Genomic DNA, 16,682 nt, shown 5'->3' on the forward strand with positions numbered 1-16,682 from the left:
TGACCTCGAGAGCTTTCCAAAACACTATAATAAAATATTTTTCCCTCAAGCATTTATCGAGTTATGATGCTTCAAATCATTTCTTAATTTTACATAAACCGTAAAATATCTTGTAAAATATTCACTTTTCGATTATTTTACCTTAATACTTTTATGTACAAAATAATGAGAGGAATCAATTGGCGTAAAGAAAACATATAGTTGTTTCGAAAAAAAATATATAATTTGCAATTAACAATTACATATTTTTTCTTAAAAATAACTATGTCTTTTCTTTACACCAATTGATTCCTCTCATTATTTTGTACATAAAAGTATTAAGGTAAAATAATCGAAAAGTGAATATTTTACAAGATATTTTACGGTTTATGTAAAATTAAGAAATGATTTGAAGCATCATAACTCGATAAATGCTTGAGGGAAAAATATTTTATTATAGTGTTTTGGAAAGCTCTCGAGGTCAGCTATAAGAATATACAATCAAAAATAGGGGTTCCTATTTAAAAAAAACACTTTGACCTTCAAATAACCTTGAAGGTCAAGCTCAAGGTCAAATTGAAGGTCACCGTTGAATTCCTCGTTGAAAATTACTTCAGAAATGACCTTGACCTTTTTCAAAAATACCTTACATGAGAAAATATTCAGCCGTCCCGGGACTTAATTGACACCCTGTATATATTGTGACGTGACGCTCTTTAAGCTCCGTCACAGTGACCCCGCCGAGGGGAAACAGCGAGCGCGGGGTCGTCCCTCGCGCCTGAGAGGGAATTTAAATTTGAATTTGTTCGCATATTTAGATTTATTTTAACCAAGAAAAGATTCGTCACTGTTCGGTGAGCCTGTGACCAGTGTGTAACTACCTGGAAAACCGGAGGAGACGATCTCGAAGGAAGCTGCCACCAGCTAATACTGTAAGCCGCCGCACGAGTAGCCTAGGTGTTTTCCGTCCGGGATCAGCTGGCGTCACCACTTAAAAAAAAAAAAAAGAAAAAAAGGGGTCGTCGCGGAGCGGCGATTTTACCGTCTCAATTATCGCGTAAAGTATAAAACTTGTACCGCTAATTATCGGACGCCAGCTGCCTTTGGGCGCCGCGGATTTGTCCCTTTCAGGGGGGGGGGGGGTTCGTGCCGACAGTCCCGTGTCGTGACGTAGTTTCCGTACCGTTTCGTCTCGTACCGTTTAATATTGTACCGTTTCGTTTTTTGTACATACCGTCTCGTTACCGTTACGTTCCGGGCCGAATTTCAAGTCATCGCGTGACGTGGCAAATTTTGGTCGTTTCGTATCGCGTATCGGAAAAGTCGGGATTTGCGCAGACAATTTCTTGACGAGCCCGGGCTACCGGAATTAAAAGAGCACGGCTCTGTAAGAATATTGTATAAAGCGAAATCTCCGTCGAGATATGTATATCCGTTATCGTTCCATTTAAAATTCGAGTGTGTGAAAGTCAAGTTTTGTTGTCAAAGATAGAAGGTCGCGAGACGACCGTTAAATCGAGTAAACCGTATTAGCATTGTCATCCTTGAGATTACCGCGAGGAATTGCCGATAAGAATTGCCGAAAATATTGTGAGATCTTGTTACCGATTATCGTGAGGGAAAATTTAGATTCGATTTATATCGAAATTTTTCAGGATACGTTTACTGTTAACATCTACCGTAATTATACTTCTGGAGTCTCCTTTATCTGTAATTAATTACTTTCGGATACTGTTATTTTAAGCTACCGTCAAAAATTTATGTAAAAGATACTTCGAGATATATCGAAGTTCTGCGTGAGGCTCGTGCCTCCAAGGGTGTTCCGAAAGTATACGCGTTACCATAGTCTGATCGTAAATCTTTCTTCGCCATTGATTACCGCAAATTACCGTCGATTTTGTAGGGAAAATTAATTCAATTTATACTGAAATTTGTTGGCGAGGCCTGTGCCTCTAAGTATGTTCGGAAATCTGGCGTAGTTAGTCCGCGGATATTATAGATTACCGAACCGCTAATAATTTATGTGATTTTCTGTTCCTGTTATGATTTTTGGAGTTATATTTATTTCGATATCGCTCTTTGTGTGAACTTATGGTTTTCTATTCTGAATAGAGCGTCCCCGTTATTGATATATTTAACCTTCGCGTCAGCCGTTACCGATTTGAATTTCGTTGTTGTTCAAACTTATGATACCGATTATTTAGATGCTGAGACTTATCTGTTCCTTTTCTTATATAGCGAATTATCTATTTGTCGGACTTGTCGGATATCTTGAGTCGTCTATTATATTAATTTGTCTCTTAGATGAATTTTCGGATATTTTGAATTATCTATTATATTAATTTGCCTCTTATATGAACTTTCGGATATATTGACGTACCTATTGTACTGATTCATCTACTACCTGAATTTTCTTATATTCTGAATTTATCTATTATATTGTTCTTGTCTCTGTATTATCATGGTTTAATATAACTTAAGTCTGTGTAACTAACATAATATTGAGTGTCGATTATTTCTCTCTCCCGATCATCCTCTAGCGTTCTCTCTCCCTATAAAATTCACAAGAATCCCGCCCCTCTGCCATATACTGAGCCCGGACATTACCGTTACCGTATCAATATCGTGGCGCGGAATTACCGCGCCTGGCGCCCAAATTCACTCTCTTTTCAGGAGATTTACAAGTTACCGCCTTTTTGGAGATACCGCTTTAAAACTCACTACCGTCAACTACCGTAACCGCCAAACTTGCACGCTACCCCTCGGGATCGACGTTCTCGAGGTGGGCAAAAGTGTCGCAATATACATACATATATATATATATATATATATATATATATATATATATATACAGGGTGTCAATTAAGTCCCGGGACGGCTGAATATTTTCTCATGTAAGGTATTTTTGAAAAAGGTCAAGGTCATTTCTGAAGTAATTTTCAACGAGGAATTCAACGGTGACCTTCAATTTGACCTTGAGCTTGACCTTCAAGGTTATTTGAAGGTCAAAGTGTTTTTTTAAATAGGAACCCCTATTTTTGATTGTATATTCTTATAGCTGACCTCGAGAGCTTTCCAAAACACTATAATAAAATATTTTTCCCTCAAGCATTTATCGAGTTATGATGCTTCAAATCATTTCTTAATTTTACATAAACCGTAAAATATCTTGTAAAATATTCACTTTTCGATTATTTTACCTTAATACTTTTATGTACAAAATAATGAGAGGAATCAATTGGCGTAAAGAAAACATATAGTTGTTTTTAAGAAAAAATATGTAATTTGCAATTAACAATTCCATATTTTTTCTTAAAAACAACTATATGTTTTCTTTATGCCAATTGATTCCTCTCATTATTTTGTACATAAAAGTATTAAGGTAAAATAATCGAAAAGTGAATATTTTACAAGATATTTTACGGTTTATGTAAAATTAAGAAATGATTTGAAGCATCATAACTCGATAAATGCTTGAGGGAAAAATATTTTATTATAGTGTTTTGGAAAGCTCTCGAGGTCAGCTATAAGAATATACAATCAAAAATAGGGGTTCCTATTTAAAAAAAACACTTTGACCTTCAAATAACCTTGAAGGTCAAGCTCAAGGTCAAATTGAAGGTCACCGTTGAATTCCTCGTTGAAAATTACTTCAGAAATGACCTTGACCTTTTTCAAAAATACCTTACATGAGAAAATATTCAGCCGTCCCGGGACTTAATTGACACCCTGTATATGTATTATAATATATAATATATAATGTATTTATAATATATATATATATATATATATATATATATATTATAAATATATACGTTTATGTATATACATATTTATATATATTTATAACAAACAAAAAAAAAAATATATATATATATACAGGGTGACCCATTTTAACTTAGGCAGCCAAATAACTCGAAAAATAAGCACACTACGAAAAAATGGTTAGAATCAAAATTTCGTCATTTCGAGGGAGACGTACAATGACGTTAAAATCAGCCCCCCCACCCCTCCCCCTGGGCGGTGAGGGGGGGCAAGTTTGAAATCTTAAATGGTACCCCCTATTTTTCATTGCATATTCTTATAGCTTATCTCGAGAGCTTTCCAAAACACTATAATTAAGTACCTTTTTATTAAGTACTTTTTGAGTTATAAGGCTTGAAATAATTTCTTAATTTTACATAAACCATAAAATATCTAGTAAACCATTCATTTTTCGATTATCTTACCTTCATACTTTTATGTACAAAATAATGAGAGGAATCAATTGGTGTAAAGAAAACACATAGTTGTTTCTAAGAAAAAATATGTAATTTGCAATTAACAATTCCATATTTTTTCTTAAAAACAACTGTATGTTTTCTTTACACCAATTGATTCCTCTCATTATTTTGTACATAAAAGTATGAAGGTAAGATAATCGAAAAATGAATGGTTTACTAGATATTTTATGGTTTATGTAAAATTAAGAAATTATTTTAAGCCTTATAACTCAAAAAGTACTTAATAAAAAGGTACTTAATTATAGTATTTTGGAAAGCTCTCGAGATAAGCTACAAGAATATGCAATGAAAAATAGGTGGTTCCATTTAAGATTTCAAACTTGCCTCCCCTCACCGCCCAGGGGGAGGGGTGGGGGGGCTGATTTTAACGTCATTGTACGTCCCCCTCGAAATGACGAAATTTTGATTCTAACCATTTTTTCGTAGTGTGCTTATTTTTCGAGTTATTTGTCTGCCTAAGTTAAAATGGGTCACCCTGTATATATACAGGGTGGGGCATTTATCTTGAGACAAGATAATATCTCGATTGGAGTCGATTATTTTGAAAAAAGTTTTAGACAAAAGTTGTAGGGCATTAAAGAGGCTATCGAAAGGTCCATATTACAACTTCCGATCTAGACCGGAAGTTGCGTTTTTTGATCAGAATTCGTTTTTTTAAATGGAAACACCCATTTTTTGCCGCGGATTTCGATTGGAAATCGAAAAAAAAATACTTTTTGTTCTTATTATTTTTTCGATTTAACCCATATTTTGGCCATAAAAAACAAAAAAATACAAAAATCTTGAGATAACGGAGTACTTTGTTGGGGTTGTGTCCAGGAGGCCAAAACACTTTGGATAGCATATATCACATGTCAAGTACAGACTACTTTTTCATGGGGTGGTGATTTTTAATCTAAACTTAATAAACTAGAAAAAGATTTAACGGATTACTTTGAAAAGACATAATTGACATTTTTTTGTATTTTCGTTTTCTTTTTTCGTGAGTTTTTAAATTTAATATAGGGGATATTTACCCCATTTCATTTATCCTAATTTTTTTTCTGAAATCAGATTATCTTTTCAAATTTTGTCAGTGCAAAACTTTATAACGATGCACCCATGCACCCCTGATTCCCAGCAGGCGATCGCTGGAGGCTGCCGCCCGGCATAAGAACCGCCGGGCAAGGGCAGGGCGCTGAGCGCCACATTTTTAAAACATTAAAAACGAAGCCGTACGGTTGAGCTTCGAAATAACGGAGCGCGCCGAAAACGGCCGACGAAACCCGAACGATCGGGTTAAGTCCCCTCGCGCCCGGCTCCACCGCGCGCCACGAACGGAGCCGGCACGTTTTGCGGCCGCTCGACGGGGGTAAAGTTGTTTTTATGCCGGCGCGGGCTAATTAGTCCCGTATAAAAAGGGCCTGTCGAGCAGAGAAGAGACACTCTTTTCCGAGTTTCTCCAGCGCACCAGTCGCCAGAGCAAACTCACACCAGACGCCAAAACAGCAAAATCCGCGGTGGGGAGTACCCCGCCACGCCTGGGAATTCTCAGGATTTGCGAAGGCACAATCCTTCCAAGAAGTGCATTCAGAAATTGGGGCGTTCCCCGATCTCTCCGGGAGTTCTCGGCAAACGCACGAAACCCGCTCCCGTCACCTTTCCGACCAGTGCATCCGGAGGTAGAGAGGAGAGCTACCCCCGGCGGGACGTTCTCGCTAGCACGGTCTTCCCGAAGGGAAATCCCGTCGTCTCATTTCCCGAAAATACGCGGCCTTACGGGCAACCTCGTATCGCACGGAAAAGAAGCGGTAGAAAAACGCCGGCACGCGCCGTGACGTCACGCATCAATCGATCGACGATTAAACCGCGGATCAAGTTAAACTCGTTATTACTCGCGAACGCGGCGTTGCATCGACGCCTGGTCTTCACGACCCGCTGCGCGAACTCGTGGTGCATCCGACCGTGCAACCTCAAGCATAAGCCCCGACTGCAACCCCGCGAAAACGCGTTGCAACTATTAGCGCATTTCCGACACGAGCCGCGAGCCCGCGAACGAACGCCCGCGGCATATCTCGAACGCATCAAGTTCTTGCGATACCGACACAAACACAACTGTATATACGCGCCGAGCTCTCTTTTGCGATAATTACGCGCCCACGCACGCAACTGTATCTGTATCAACTTTTTTTAAAATATACTTTCTTTGTTATTGTATTAATCGAACCCCGCATTGCACTTATTTTTCACGCCTGCCTAATCGAACCCGATCACCACGACTGCCGCTATCCGCGGAAATAAGCCCGTTACATTGGCGCCCGAACAGAATTCAATAGAGGCAGGGAAAATGAAGGCGTGGGTATATCGTTTAAATAAGGAGCAACTGATAGAGTTAGCTTTTAAGCTACAGTTAGACGAGTCCGGTTCAATCGAAGATTTACGCAAACGAATAAGCCGGTATTCAGAGGACCATCCCGATGAGTTTGAGGCTCGGGCGGGGGGCACGCAACAAGCACCGGTGCATCTCACGGTAACGTCACCCATGAATACGGGTTATTTAACGCCCACCGCGAACCCGTTTGAGAATACATCAGCGGAAGGGAAAACCATGAACCAGATCCGGAAATGGGGCTGTCATTTTGACGGCAAAGACCCCGCAGGATTTTTAGAAAGGGTGGGGGAGCTCAGAGAGGCGTATGCGTGTTCTAAAGCGCAATTACTAAAGGGCCTTCCGGAGTTATTACGAGGGGATGCGTTATCGTGGTACAGAAACGTACGCGATTCATGGGATACGTGGGAAGACTTCGAACGCGATTTCCGCCAACAATTTTTACCGCGACGTTACGCCGCAACATTAAGACGGGAAATCCTGGCGAAACGGCAAAAAACGAAAAATTCGCACAATTTGTCACGGGCATGATGACATTAATGCGCAGGGCGGGCGGATACTCTCGTGAGGAACAATTAGAGCTGGTTTATGATAATATGAATCCGGCATACAAACACTACGTGCGAATTGATGACGTCAGGAGCATCGCGGAGTTACAGACACGCGCCTCAGAGTACGAGGACATTTTAACGGAGCAAAGAGAGGCGGCAAAACAAGAAAAGCATGCAGTAGCCGCTGTAACGACGAGTTACAACAAAAAAGAATGCTGTTGGCGGTGTAAACAACGAGGGCACACACGCACCCAATGTAAAAGGCCGGCACTGAAGTTCTGCTCACAATGCGGACGCGACGGAGTATGGACGAAGGAGTGCCACCCATGGTCGGGAAACGGGAAAGGGGCCGGAGGAAAAGAGGACGCGCAGGTCACCCCGAGCCCCGTATAAGGTTTACACCGCGCCCACACACAACAATCAAATTACGCGAACGCGAATTCAACGCATTACTCGACGGGGGGTCAGAGATTTCGCTGATCAACCCCCGAACGGCAGACATACTGGTTACGGATGGAATAACGATCCAAGAGGATCAAGATGAGATCCAACTGGCCGACGGATCGACACGGGTAACGATGGGCACAATGAAAGTACAAACGAACTTTTATGAGCATACTGAGCCGCACATTTTTACCATTCTCCCAAACATGGAGGAAGACGTGATTCTAGGAATAGACGCACAGGCGAAATTTTAAGTAAGCATACCACCGCCACCACGATATCTGGGAGAGAAAGGGAACAGGTGCAACGCAACCGGACTAGTCACTCAGACACCGAAACAAAAAGAACGGCTGGAGGAATTCCTCACAAAAGAGTTCAAACTTTTCGAGAACGTGCAAGGCCAGTCAAGGAGTATACAACACGAAATACGACTCAAGGACGAAAGACCGATTAAACAGCGATATCGACCAAGAAACCCGGCAATGCAGGCAATTATTGACAAGGAAGTTGACGAAATGTTGCAGCAAGGAATAATCGAACCTTCTCACAGTCCGTGGAGCTCACCAATAGTTATAGTCAAGAAGAAAGATGGGAAATACCGTTTCTGCATCGACTTTCGACGAGTAAACGAAGTAACAACAAAGGACGCATATCCATTACCGCAGATAACCGCAACCCTGGATAAATTAAGAGGGGCAAGATATCTGTCGACACTTGACCTCAAAAACGGATACTGGCAGATACCTTTAGCACCAGCGAGCCGGCCTATAACAGCATTTACGATTCCAGGAAGGGGGCTATTTCAATTCAAAGTAATGCCGTTCGGCTTACACTCAGCACCGGCAACGTTCCAAAGGTTATTAGATACCGTATTGGGGCCCGAGTTAGAACCAAACGTGTTTGTATACCTGGATGATATTATCATAATCAGCCGAACATTCGAGGAACACCTCGAGTTACTCGCGGAGACGTTCAAACGCCTACGTAATACGCGCCTCCGTCTGAACCCTGACAAGTGCAAATTCTGCGTAGATCAATTAAAATACCTAGGTCATATAATCGATCGTCAGGGGATAAGAACAGATCCGGAGAAAGTAAACGCGGTAGCTAACTGGCCGGAACCGCGAACGGTGAAGCAAATCAGACAATTTGTTGGGATGGCCTCCTGGTATCGGCGTTTTATTTCGGGATTCTCAGAGATCGCGGCTCCATTAACAAAACTCACACGTAAAAACGCAAGGTGGTCATGGGGCGAGGGAGAAAGCAAGGCGTTTAAGGAATTAAAGGCAAAACTAATATCTGCACCCGTATTAGCATGTCCGGATTTTACGCGGGAATTTTTTCTACAGACCGACGCCAGCACGTCCGGTTTAGGCGCAGTGCTTACGCAAAGGTACGAAGACGGCGAGCGAGTAGTAGCGTATGCGAGTCGAACACTAAATAAAGCGGAACGTAACTATAGTGCAACGGAACTGGAATGTCTCGCGATAGTATGGGGGATAAAGAAAATGAAAAGTTACTTGGAAGGGTACAAGTTTACGGTGATCACGGATCACCAAGCATTAAGATGGCTGCAGAAAATGGAATCACCAGCAGGGAGACTAGGACGCTGGATCTTCGAACTTCAACAGTATGAGTTCGACGTAAAATACCGACGAGGGACGCTAAATCGGGTGGCCGACGCATTATCAAGGTATCCACAAACGGCGGCGATAAAAAAGCAGGGATGTCCTTGGTACCAACGGCTGCGAATCGAGGTGGAGAAGGATGCGAAAACAAGGCCTGAATACAAGCTGATGGACAATAAACTATATCGTCACATTTTCCATTCATTGGATTTTAAAGAGAACAACGCTCAAACGCAATGGAAGGTGTGCGTACCGACACCAGTCAGAGAAAAAGTAATGAGAACTTTCCATAACGAACCAACGGCAGGACATTTAGGAATAGCGAAAACCATCGCCAGAATAGCAGAGAAATACTACTGGCCGGGAATGTTCCGAGATATAGCCAAATACGTGCGGAAATGCGAAAACTGCCAGACACACAAGGTGGCACAACAACGCCCAGCAGGGAAACTCCACGCCACGGAAGTCAAACGGCCGTGGGAAAAAGTCAATATAGATCTGGTCGGACCACTACCAAGATCAGGGAAAGGCCACACCTGGTTGCTAGTAATGCAGGATCGTTTCTCGAAATGGATCGAGTTAGTCCCGCTAAAAAAAGCGACAGCAGACGCAGTAACACAAGCAGTCACTTCGAAGATCATCTTGAGGCACGGGAAACCGAACAGCATACTCTCAGACAACGGAACGCAACTCAAGTCCAAGCAACTAGAACAAAGACTACAGGAGTGCGGCATTAAACACATCACGACGCCTATTTACACGCCCCACTGTAATCCAGTTGAGAGAACTAATAGGACGATTAAAACCATGGTGGCACAGTTCGCAGGCAAAAATCAGAAAAATTGGGATGCAGAAATAGAAGCACTGCAATTCGCATACAACACGGCGGTGCACGACGCTACGGGATACACACCGGCTTATTTAAACCACGGTCGAGAACTCATGTCACCAGCAGACGACCAGGAGAACAAGGAGACAGCACCAACACCAGGGGAGTTGCATCAACAACTACAAGATGCACACGAATTGGTGCGAATTAATTTAGCTAGAGCCTTCCACCGACAGCAGACGCATTACGATTTAAGGAGGAGGGATTGGAAGCCTAAGCTAGGAGAATGGGTGTGGCGACGAGAACACCCGTTATCGAAAAAGAGCGAAAGCTTTAATGCAAAACTGGCGCCGAAATTTAGCGGACCGCACGAAGTACGTCGGATAATTTCGCCAGTAATCGTCGATCTTCGGAGCAAACGCGGGAAATGGCTCCGACATATCCATATAGAGCACTTAAAACCGTTAAACAAAGAGATCGAGGAAAAAGACAACACAGGGGAAGTAAACACCACCAATGTCAGCGCCGAGGAGAACGACGACTAAACGAACGAAATCGGAACACAAGCGTTCAAGATGTCAAGCGAGCAAGACGTATTAGACGCGATAAACGAGTTCCTCGGCGAACCCGCCGAAAACGAAACGCCGCCACCAGAGCCAGCACCACCACGGCAACCACGACCACCACGGGTCGGCACGATCGTTCAACGGTCCGATCGTGAGAACGCCCGGAAACGGGCAATGCTTTTGACACCGCCACCGCCTCCGCCGGCAAAAAGACCATCACGGCCGTACGAAAAGGAGCCGATCAGGGTCAAGCTTCCATCAACCGGCCCTCCAGAGGAGATCCTGCGACCAATGGGCCCCCTCACGGCACCTCCAATCAAGGTGGAAGTCGAGCCCGGCCTCGTCTTCGATGTACCACACTTCGCGGTGCACGTGAGCCGGAAATACAAGGTCCGGAGTCCACAAGGAAGGTGGATTTTGCGGTTCAGCAACAACGGCCAGCTGCGGTATCACCGGAAGATAGAGTAGGCGTTAGCTGGCTAGTAACATGTAGGTCCGACTAGCCGACCGCACGAATAAAAGTGCCTCAAATTCAGGCACATTGTACGAGGGGGGTGATATAACGATGCACCCATGCACCCCTGATTCCCAGCAGGCGATCGCTGGAGGCTGCCGCCCGGCATAAGAACCGCCGGGCAAGGGCAGGGCGCTGAGCGCCACATTTTTAAAACATTAAAAACGAAGCCGTACGGTTGAGCTTCGAAATAACGGAGCGCGCCGAAAACGGCCGACGAAACCCGAACGATCGGGTTAAGTCCCCTCGCGCCCGGCTCCACCGCGCGCCACGAACGGAGCCGGCACGTTTTGCGGCCGCTCGACGGGGGTAAAGTTGTTTTTACGCCGGCGCGGGCTAATTAGTCCCGTATAAAAAGGGCCTGTCGAGCAGAGAAGAGACACTCTTTTCCGAGTTTCTCCAGCGCACCAGTCGCCAGAGCAAACTCACACCAGACGCCAAAACAGCAAAATCCGCGGTGGGGAGTACCCCGCCACGCCTGGGAATTCTCAGGATTTGCGAAGGCACAATCCTTCCAAGAAGTGCATTCAGAAATTGGGGCGTTCCCCGATCTCTCCGGGAGTTCTCGGCAAACGCACGAAACCCGCTCCCGTCACCTTTCCGACCAGTGCATCCGGAGGTAGAGAGGAGAGCTACCCCCGGCGGGACGTTCTCGCTAGCACGGTCTTCCCGAAGGGAAATCCCGTCGTCTCATTTCCCGAAAATACGCGGCCTTACGGGCAACCTCGTATCGCACGGAAAAGAAGCGGTAGAAAAACGCCGGCACGCGCCGTGACGTCACGCATCAATCGATCGACGATTAAACCGCGGATCAAGTTAAACTCGTTATTACTCGCGAACGCGGCGTTGCATCGACGCCTGGTCTTCACGACCCGCTGCGCGAACTCGTGGTGCATCCGACCGTGCAACCTCAAGCATAAGCCCCGACTGCAACCCCGCGAAAACGCGTTGCAACTATTAGCGCATTTCCGACACGAGCCGCGAGCCCGCGAACGAACGCCCGCGGCATATCTCGAACGCATCAAGTTCTTGCGATACCGACACAAACACAACTGTATATACGCGCCGAGCTCTCTTTTGCGATAATTACGCGCCCACGCACGCAACTGTATCTGTATCAACTTTTTTTAAAATATACTTTCTTTGTTATTGTATTAATCGAACCCCGCATTGCACTTATTTTTCACGCCTGCCTAATCGAACCCGATCACCACGACTGCCGCTATCCGCGGAAATAAGCCCGTTACAACTTTTTTTAAAATGGAGGCTGTTTCTATAGAAGAGAAGATAGAAATGATTCTTGTTTATGGTGAATGTGTAGAAATGTTGACGATGCCGTTACACTTTATGCTGAACGTTTTCCGGATAACGTGCGATCTCGAGCATCTTTTTATCGGGTTGTTACACAATTTCTACAAGAGGGAAGTGTGTCTAAGAGAAAAAGAGCCCGTCGAAACCTAGTTACTGGAACTGACAATGAAATTGCTGTATTAGCTGCAGTAAATGTTGACCCTCATGTCAGTACTCGACAAATTGCACGCGATTCTGGAATTTCGCGACGTAGTGTAGGCAGGATATTAAAACGTTATAAATATTATCCCTATTACATTTCGTTGCACCAAGAACTTCATGATAATGATTTTCAGAACTGAGTTATCTTTTGTCAATGGGCATGTCAACAAATACAACAAGATCCTAATTTCTTTGCTAAAATCCTATTTTCAGACGAGTCCTCTTTTACGAACCACGGCACGGTTAATAGACATAACATGCACTACTGGAGTATTCAAAATCCACATTGGTTACGTGAAGTTGAGCATCAGCGTCAATGGTCTGTGAACGTTTGGTGTGGAATAGTTGGTGACAAGATAGTAGGTCCATACTTCATTGAAGGCAATTTAAATGGCGAAACATATCGTAATTTTTTACAAAATCAACTTCCGCTTTTACTTGAGGACGTACTCTTAAATGTAAGACAACAAATGTGGTTTCAACACGATGGATGTCCATCGCATTACTCCCGAACTGCTCGTGAAGTTTTGGATCGCGAATTCAATGGACGCTGGATCGGTAGAGGGGGTCCAGTAAATTGGCCAGCAAGATCTCCAGACCTTACGTCTCCAGACTTTTATTTATGGGGTTACATAAAGAGCGAAGTTTACAAAGAAGTGCCAACATCTCGTGAAAATATGATGCAACGAATCCAAAATGCTTGTGCCAAAATATCACCTGATGTACTCCGCAGTTGTGTACGATCTATGGAAGTTCGGATCAATAAGTGCATTGAAGTCGAAGGTCGCCAATTTGAGCACTATTAAATTAAATTAATTTCAAACAGATAAGACAATCATACCAAATTGTGAGAGGCAAGGGGACTCATCTAAAACAAGCACCCCAAAGGGGATAAAAAACTACTACGTCCACGTCGTTATTCCTGGGTAGTGCTAAAAGTAGTTAATAGTTGTACAGTTTTTCAACCTTAAAGTTAAAAAAGGGATTCCAATAAGGTACTCCGTTATCTCAAGATTTTTGTGTTTTTTTTGTTTTTTATGGCCAAAATATGGGTTAAATCGAAAAAATAATAAGAACAAAAAGTATTTTTTTTTCGATTTCCAATCGAAATCCGCGGCAAAAAATGGGTGTTTCCATTTAAAAAAACGAATTCTGATCAAAAAACGCCACTTCCGGTCTAGGCCGGAAGTTGTAATATGGACCTTTCGATAGCCTCTTTAATGCCCTACAACTTTTGTCTAAAACTTTTTTCAAAATAATCGACTCCAATCGAGATATTATCTTGTCTCAAGATAAATGCCCCACCCTGTATATATACACGGTGGGCCATTTTAATCGATGCACTCGAATATCTCGAAAACAGCACTCTTCAGAAAGAAATGTTTCAAACAAAAATTGTAAGGTGTGAAGGGGGACATAAGATGGTAGCATTGGTTTGACCTTGGAAAGTCATTTGAAGGTCACATAAAAGTCACCTTCAATTTCTTAAATTGAACCCACTATTTTTCATTACATATTCTTGTAGCTTATCTCGAGAGCTTTCCAAAACACTACAGACAAATGTTTTTTCATTAAGTACTTTTTGAGTTATAAGGCTTCAAAGTTTGCAGTACTTCGATATAAAATGCAAAATAAATATCTCGTAAAATATTTAGTTTTCGGTAGTCTTACCCTAATACTTTTATGCACAGGATAATGAGACAAAACTATTGGTGCAAAGAAAACGTATGATTGTTTATAATAAAAAATGTGTAATTTGCAATGCACTTTTTGTTATAAACAATCATACGTTTTTTTCCCACCAATAGTTTTGTCTCATTATCCTGTGCATAAAAGTATTAGGCTAAGACTACCGAAAACTAAATATTTTACGAGATATTTTGCATTTTATATCGAAATACTGCAAACTTTGAAGCCTTATAACTTAAAAAGTACTTAATGAAAAAACATTTGTCTGTAGTGTTTGGAAAGCTCTCGAGATAAGCTACAAGAATATGTAATGAAAAATAGTGGGTTCAATTTAAGAAATTGAAGGTGACTTTTATGTGATCTTCAAATGACTTTCCAAGGTCAAACCAATGCTACCATCTTATGTCCCCCTTCACACCCTACAATTTTTGTTTGAAACATTTCTTTCTGAAGAGTGCTGTTTTCGAGATATTCGAGTGCATCGATTAAAATGGCCCACCGTGTATATATATACAGGGTGTTCTCGGATTAAATGTCCCAAACTTAAAATATAAATTTGGGACTTCAAAACAAGCAAAAATTTCCTCTGGAAGTTTGCTCGCAAACACTTCGTTCAAAAGATATCGACTTGTTAAGTTACAGAACGATAGGAATTAATAATATCGAAATAATTTAGGTTTATCTTTTTTATTGCTTTTTTTATTGCTTTACAATAACCAAAATTTATAATTATTAAATATTTTGTTCAAAATGATAGCCTCCAGCTTGGAGACATATGCATATTGTATTACTTTACTCCACGAAAGTATTCAATGAACTAACAATTATTTGGTACACTGCGCGAAATCGATTCTGTTTGTAAAAAACAGAAGAGCTATGAATGAACTTCAATCTTCAAAACAAAGACAAAACAGAAATATTTCGGTATTATTCATTCCTATGGTTTTATAACTTAACAAGTTGATATCTCTTGAACGAAGCGTTTGCGAGCAAACTTTTAGAGGAAATTTTTGCTTGTTTTGAGGTCCCAAATTTGTATTTTAAGTTTAGCCATTTAACCCGGGAGCACCCTGTATATTAATAAAGTATTATAATAAAAAAAAATTTTGTCTCTAATATTAATTTTATTTAAATTAAAACACTGTAAAATAGTAATTATATACATATGTACATCAAATATGGCGTCCAATGTTATATATATGGACGCCATTTTGATATTTAATTCCATTTTACCAGGGAACATATCTCAGAGGGCGCCACAAATGCTGGTCACATAAAATTACATAGAAGTTTAGTGGCCCTGCGATCGATTCGAATAAGGTGGTTATAAAACTGGACAGTAAAACTCCGAATATGCAACAATCGAAGAGAGAGTAGCGTCGCGACGAATCTTTTTTGTAAAAAAAATAGAGCGATATGAGCGTTGCGAAACGAAGACTCGTAAACGAACTCACGCACCTGCGAGAAAGAACTTTCCTCGCCGCCGCGTTGCGCTGCGTGGATACGACGATCTGTGGCAAGCGGACGTCGTCTAGATGCTCTCTTACGCAGGCACAACAGAGATCACAATTACATACTCACCGTCATCGACGCCTTAAGCAAGTATGCGTGGGTGGTACTGCTCAAGAGAAAGAACAGCAACGAAGTCGCTCGAGCCTTGTCGAGCGTAGCGCGCGCCTCCGGACGATGTCCGAGAAATCTGCAAACTGACAAAGAGAGTTCTACAATGCCGAGGTGCGCGGATTCATCGATAAACGCGGAATCAATCACTACTCGACGTATTCGGTGCTAAAAGCGTCGATCATCGAGCATTTCAATTGCATGCTCAAGAACTCGATGTGGAAGTACTTCACGCTGAACGGAATGTACAAGTGGATCGACGCGCTGTCGCTTTTAATATCCAAGTACAACGCTCGCAAGCATCGGACCATCGAGATGCGTCCGATCGACGTGACACTCGCTCGAGCGTTGAGACTCCTGTCGATGGTGTACAGCCACCCGAAGATCGCCGCTCCGGGAAAATTTCGGCCGAACGATCTCGTACGCCTGAGCAAGTACAAGACGCTGTTCGAGAAGGCGTACACGCCGAATTGGACCGCGGAGATCTTCCGCGTAGCCGAGGTGCGAAGGACGAGTCCTGTGACGTATCTGCTGACGGATTCACGCGGCGAGCCGATAGCTGGAGGATTCTACGAGCACGAGTTACAGCGAGTCTCCGATCCCGACGTGTATCTCGTGGAGAGAGTGCTGCGACAAAAGGGCGACATGGTTTTCGTGAAGTGGCTGGGAATGGACAAGTCACATAAATTCATGGATTAA

The 16,682-nt window shown here is 42.7% G+C and overlaps 1 protein-coding gene across 1 annotated transcript; it reads left to right on the top strand.

Annotated features, from left to right (window-relative positions):
- Positions 1–16,199: 16,199 nt before the first annotated feature.
- Positions 16,200–16,682, top strand: LOC105259516. The gene has a single exon (XM_011271498.2). It carries the CDS (start codon positions 16,200–16,202, stop codon positions 16,680–16,682), a length of 483 nt encoding a protein of 160 aa, XP_011269800.2.

The sequence above is a fragment of the Camponotus floridanus genome, unplaced genomic scaffold (assembly GCF_003227725.1).
Source record: "Camponotus floridanus strain SB8 unplaced genomic scaffold, Cflo_v7.5 scaffold214, whole genome shotgun sequence".
NCBI lineage: Eukaryota > Metazoa > Arthropoda > Insecta > Hymenoptera > Formicidae > Camponotus > Camponotus floridanus.

Excerpts from the sequence above, each read along its gene's own strand:
- LOC105259516 (XM_011271498.2), top strand. The coding sequence starts at position 16,200 with ATGTGGAAGTACTTCACGCTGAACGGAATGTACAAGTGGATCGACGCG.